At 32.8% G+C, this 6,650-nt stretch overlaps 1 protein-coding gene across 1 annotated transcript; it reads left to right on the plus strand.

The window, feature by feature from the left end:
• The first annotated feature begins 1,058 nt into the window (after nucleotides 1–1,058).
• On the plus strand, nucleotides 1,059–3,959 carry LOC133783399 (receptor-like protein 9DC3). The gene is made up of 2 exons (XM_062223027.1): nucleotides 1,059–1,181; nucleotides 1,333–3,959. The coding sequence occupies exon 2, from the start codon at nucleotides 1,474–1,476 to the stop codon at nucleotides 3,766–3,768; it is 2,295 nt and encodes a 764-aa protein (XP_062079011.1). The 5' UTR covers nucleotides 1,059–1,181; nucleotides 1,333–1,473; the 3' UTR covers nucleotides 3,769–3,959.
• The last annotated feature ends 2,691 nt before the right edge of the window (nucleotides 3,960–6,650 follow it).

The raw sequence follows: 6,650 nt of genomic DNA on the forward strand, positions 1-6,650 counted from the left end.
GGCATTTTAATTGAGTTGTCCATATATAAGTAGTTGGGACATGAATTAAGACATGTAAGTGGGACAGAAAATTTGGTTCCCATTCTACACGCAAAACTTAAAGGAAATTTTTTGAAAGATTTGTGGAAAGAAATGCTCACAAAAGTTAGAATTAAGACTCTGGTATAATGAAAGCTTGTAAAGGCAAATTGAAAACGATGATGAAAGCAGGAAACTTTTGTAAGGATGATTAATTAAACCCTTTGATGTGTTTGAACGGGGAAAAAAAAAGAAGGAGAATTTTTTCAACTTTGTATATGCTTAACTATAAATCACAATCGGAATAATGAATTAAAACAGAGGATTAAGAGTTACACTTTTTATAATAAAAAACAATTAGTTTGGATTTCCTTAGGCAAGGAGACAATAAGCTCATTTGAATACATACAGAATTCTGAAATTTTTCCAAGTAAAATTTTTCTTAGAAGATTTAAAAATTGAGGACAAACAAAACTATGACATGATGACTTTGATTAAAAAAGTTATTAGAATAATGGATACGCTTTTCATTTTAAATATTTTTGCAGCTGATATATTTATATTTATTAGCGCCTTAAAAAAAGAAAAAATTGAATGGGAAGTTTAGAGTCTACATATATAATCATCATTTGTGATGAATTAGTACTGATTTTAAGCAGTAGAACTCAATATACTTTAACATGCATGAATAATATCATAACACTGATATATCATATTGTTCTAATATAAAGTTCTGTAATTGTCATAAAGTGGTCTCCAACTCATTGTTACTTTGACGAAAAAGCATTTTTGAAAATTACAGACAATGTGTTTGTCATTTTTAGCTGATCGAGTTTTTCTTTTATTATTTTTGGATTTAATAGGAAGACCAAGACCTTGGCCGTGGGGCCCTAGCAGCTATAATAGACTTTGGCTGAGTTATTGTCTCTGCGTTTTCACATGCGCATGGGCATAGAAAAACTCATCACAATATTAACCACACACACATAGGTGGACATATATACGACATATTATTGGCAACTTGATCACCTACCCTTTAGGAAAAATACAATGAACAAATAAATTGAGTGGGCATTATTAAAAGTTCCTTTTCTGTGACATGAGAGGATTAACTAAAGGTTTTCTTCCTATAAGTAGCAAAGCTCAAGTCTAATCTTTTACAGGTGTAAAACATAAAATCACTACAAATACATTATTAGTCATATTAATTATCTGATGGGATCTTCAATGCTTTCCTTCATTTTCACTACTTTTGTTTGTCATCTCACATATATCATTTTTTTTCTGACCTTGTTACGTTTATCTTCCTCGCAGCCCATTTGCCATGATGATGAAAGGTCCTCGCTTTTGCAGTTTAAGGAAAGTTTCGTTATAGACAAGTCTGCTTCTGGTGATTCTCTTGCTTATTCAAAAGTTGCCTTCTGGACCAACCAAGAAGAGGCAAGAAATTGTTGCATGTGGCATGGTGTTGAGTGTGATGAGATCACTGGTCATGTCATCAGTCTTGATCTTAGCAGCAGCTATCTCTATGGCTCTCTTGACTCCAATAGCAGTCTCTTCAACTTGGTTCACCTTCAAAGACTTAATCTTGAAGACAACCATTTCAATTACTCTCAAATACCCTCTGCTATTAAGAAACTTTCAAAGCTCAACTATCTCAACCTAGCAGACTCTTTCTTCTCTGGCCAAGTTCCTTCAGAAGTTTCAGAACTATTCAAATTATCACATCTTTATTTGTGTGGTAATGTTGATTTAGTTTCTATGAAATATCTATTGAAACTCGAAAAGTCTAATTTTGAGAGCCTGATTTCGAACCTAACAAGCCTTGAGGAACTTTGTCTCAGCCATGTTGTCATATCATCAACAGTGCCAAAATCGTTGGGAAATTTGTCTTCTTTGACATCCTTACTTCTTAGGGAATGCGATTTGAAAGGTGAATTCCCAGCCAATATCTTTCAACTACCAAATTTACAGTTTCTCAGTGTAAAGTTGAATGATGATCTCAGTGGAAGTTTACCTACAGTTTTTTCTTCTTTGATTGGGTTGGATGTTTGTGGGTGCAACTTTTCAGGAATGATTCCAGATTCCATGGGCAAGCTAAACCAACTCATTTTTCTTGACCTTTCTCAAAATAAATTTATAGGAAAAATCCCTTCTTTTGTTGGAAACCTAACTCAACTCAATGAGTTAAGTCTTCACTCAAATAAATTTAGTGGTCCAGTTCCTTTGTCTTTATCGAAGCTCGTAAATTTAGAAACTCTTTTCCTGGATAGTAATAATTTGAGTGGTATTCTTGATTTTGACATGCTTATTGGCATGAAAAACCTCAGTGCCCTTGGTTTATCCGAAAACAAACTCTCATTAGTGTTTAGTTCTAGGATAGATGAAACCTTTCCACAATTAACAACACTTCGATTGTCCAGATGCAATTTAAGAAATTTTCCTGATTTTCTTAGGCATCAAAAAAGAATTGTGGATTTGAAACTTACAGGAAACCATATCAGTGGTCAAATACCAGATTGGATGTTGAGCATAAGCAGAGAAACATTGTCCATCTTGTACCTTTCTGAAAACTCTTTGATTGGGGAGCTTTCGTCTGCTGTATGCAATCTTAGTTCTCTTAAACTGTTCGACATTTCTAGTAATAAGTTGGGTGGTAAGCTTCCTCATTGCCTGTGTAGGTTCAGTAAGTCATTATCGATATTAAGTCTTAGAAACAATACTTTCACCGGTAATATTCCTGAATTTACAGAGGGAATCCAATTGAGGATTATTGATTTTGGTTACAATTTGTTTGAAGGAAAACTATCAAAATCACTTACAAATTGTAGGATGCTTGGTTACCTCAACATGGAAAGCAATAACCTCAATGATGTTTTTCCCTATTGGTTGGGGATTCTTCCAGAGTTGGAAGTTCTTGTATTGAAAGGTAATGAATTTCACGGAATTATTGGGGATCCCATGACCAACCTCCATTTCCCAAAATTACGTATAATTGATCTATCTTACAATAACTTCATTGGAAAACTACCACTGAAATACATCCAAAGTTGGAAGGCCATGAGAAGTACAAGCATTGAAGATTTTAATTATTTGAAATCGATACCCTTCAAAATCAAAACTTATAATGGTTATAGTTTGAATGTGATTTATTTTTATCACATTACAATAGCAATCAAAGGCAAGTCTATATACTATAAGGAGATCCAAAATATTATTGCAGTCATAAACCTCTCCAACAATAAATTTGATGGAGAAATTCCTGAAATCATTGGAAAGTTAAAAGGGCTCTATTCTCTTGATTTATCAAACAACCGTCTCAAAGGTGTCATACCTTCATCATTAGGAAATCTAAGAGGGCTTGAATCCTTAGACCTTTCCCAAAATGAGCTTTCAAGAGAAATCCCTAGTGAGTTGGATAGACTTTCATTCCTTGGATACTTTAATGTTTCATACAATCACCTCTCAGGGTCTATACCACAATATCATCTAAGTACCTTTGAGAGTAGTTGCTACGAGGGAAACTTGGGATTGTGTGGTATTCCATTGCCAAACTTATGTGGACACTCCAAACCTTTGGAGCAACCACTTCCATCGTTTGAAGAAGATTCAAGCACTCTTTTTCAATTTGGTTGGAAAGTCGTGGCAGTAGGATATGGATGTGGATTCTTAATAGGATTGTTCGTTGAAAAATTTGTGAATGCGAGAAAGCCAAATTGGTTAGTGATGATCTTTGGGATAAGTAGCTGAAGCAAGAAGGAACCAAAGGATCTGATTATCGCACTGGGGGTTGATTCTTAACTCCCCATTTCTGTACTTAGATCTTGTTGTGTTGTTTTGTAGTAGTAATTTATGCTTTTGTATAATCACTGTATTATTTGTTTGTACCAAGTTTTTGTTGAATGAAATAATCCGTACCCTCTATATTGAACTATAACAAATATATTTTCTCGTAGTGTGTGTGTTCCAATCTAGCAAGCCTTTATTCTATGCTATATTTTGTTAGACACATATTTTTTTTTCAGCTTTCTATCAGCTCTCTTATCAAATTAAAGTTTAATAAATAATCGGTAGAAACAAATGATTTCGAATATCTTAACATGTTTTTGGCTTGCAGCGTCGTATTTTGATATATATATATATATACATATATATTATAGGAACACGAAGTAATGCCCTTTTTCACAGAAAGTGTGATTGGTCACACCCAAAAAAATTATTAAAAATTGTTTGTGGAGGCCACTTTTGAATAAACTAATATGTATTTTTCGTACATGATCCTAGTAATTTTGTCTTACACACTAGCAATGTAGTCTGACACATTACTTTTGACCTGCTATAGCAAGTTTTGTTTACCGGTTGCTTGGGCGCCGAAAGAAATGGGCATACAATTTGGGCCAATATTGTAAATTTATATGATTTGTATAGGGATAAAAGAGTAATCTTGTACATTTTTAAATGCAGTACTAATATACTTAAACTTAATGCAATGAAATAAAGGTTATTCTGACGTGATATGAGATTTTTGGGGCAATTTTAAGAACATAATATGTAATATATGTTGATTTATATGCAATGTATTTTAGAAGCAATACTCTTTGTTGGCACGTGTAATATAGATTGTTGGAAGTTTGTGGCTTTGAGAAATGGGCTGGGCTGGAGGATGAACTGTTACTGGATATTAAAAGTGTCATCTTTCATGTTTTAGGCCATATTTTTGTCATTTAGATTTTAGCTTTGTTCTTTTTTTTCTATATATAAATACTTCCAAAAATGCAATTAATTCATCGAGTACCTGCGAAATTGGCCAACAATCGTATGTACGATATACGACACATTTTAAACGAAATAAATAACAGAGTACAAATATCTAAACAAAACACACATAAATTCTTCTCTGGCCAAATTCCTTCAGAAGTTTCCCAACTATTCAAATTATTGCATGTGGTAATATTGATTTAGTTTCTTTAAAATATCTATTGAAACTCGAAAAGTCTAATTTTGAGAGCTTGATTTCGAACCTAATAAGCCTTGAGGAACTTTGTCTCAGCCATGTTGTCATATCATCAACAGTGACAAAATTATTGGCAAATTTGTCTTCTTTGATAACCTTACTCTTAAGGGGTGTTTGTTTTGAGTAGTTGAATTGTTTTGGAAAGTGTAGAGGGGTTTATGATGGAGGTAATATTAAACTTTTGTGTACAAAAGGTTTCACTTTACCTTTAAAATAGATGTGAGACATACACAAATTAATCACTTTACCTCTTTAAAATTTGAACCAAACATAAGAATGATTTTAGATTCTCATTCTCACCTGTACTTTACCCTATACCAAACACTCACTTAAGGGAAGGCAATTTGAAAGGTGAATTCCCAGTCAATACCTTTCAACTACCAAATTTACAGCCAAGATCTCAGTAAGTTTACCTCCAGATTTTGCATCTTTGATTGGGTTGGATGTTTGTGGGTGCAACTCTTCATCTCTCCATATATATCACGTTGGTAATTAATATATAATTTGTGGGAGTAAAAATATAATTTGTCGTTGTTAAGAATTACTGTCGTTTTATATATATCACTTTACCCATTATTGTTGTTTTCTCGCAATGTCGTCGTTTTTCACTATAATTTATTTTCTTTTTTTGGTTTAAAAAGGAGGGTTTATTATTTGAGGAGTGTTGATGTTGGCATCTCATCTCAACCAATATAATATAATATTAGCTGGTCTTTGACATGTAAGATTAATGAGCCAGCTATAAACAAACAGAAACGACTGTTTTTTTATTGCCTTTTTTTTATAAAGCATTTTAAACAACGTGTTTTAATTAAACATGTGTTTGTTTAAATTTTTAATGATCTGCATTCTAAATCACATTCTTACTTTCACTTTATTTATCGGTTCCAGTCCCACTCTATATTTGCTTGACTAAATTTATTATTACAATAATAGGCACTCATGCATTTTAAATGTTTTTGTAGCTGATATATATATATAGATATTATTTATATATTGGAAAGAAAGAAAAAAAGAGACTGAATGGGAAGTTTAGAGTCCTCATAATCATCATTTGTCAACTATGCAGACCTTCATATACAAATTTTAATCACATACACTTATCATTGTTATTCTTTTTAACTAATATTTTGACTAAAAAGTGGTCTCCCACTTACTTCCGATACACTAAAATAAATATATATATATATATTATAACGAACTAATTAATGATTTATGTTACCTAATAATTACGAAATGGTTGACTTAGTGATTCAACTGAGACATGCCAAAAGACTAACGATCTACGCGTAGTTTCGTTAAGGTATCATCTTTACTTCTCATTAGGAAATAATTAAGATGAAGCAGCTATTATGGGTGGTTTTACGCTTGTTCTGTGTTATTCTTATTCTCTTCCAATATCCCTCCTTTGGCGCTCGTCACTGTGGGTATGATTTTTGTGATCTTTCGATACAAAAATTTTGATCAATTAATTTGCCTAATATCATATTTATTTATGGTTAAATTATTTATTGTATATTCTTTTTTATTATATATGTTTACAGGTTGAACAACGGCGCTAGGGACTGTACCCCGAAACCAGCCCCTCCATCCCCGGCGGAAGGTGTGGGTGTAAATC

The sequence above is a fragment of the Humulus lupulus genome, chromosome 6 (genome assembly GCF_963169125.1).
Source record: "Humulus lupulus chromosome 6, drHumLupu1.1, whole genome shotgun sequence".
Taxonomy (NCBI): Eukaryota; Viridiplantae; Streptophyta; class Magnoliopsida; order Rosales; family Cannabaceae; genus Humulus; species Humulus lupulus.

Bases quoted from the DNA above. Each gene is read 5' to 3' on its own strand.
- LOC133783399 (XM_062223027.1), top strand. From the start codon at position 1,474: ATGTGGCATGGTGTTGAGTGTGATGAGATCACTGGTCATGTCATCAGT.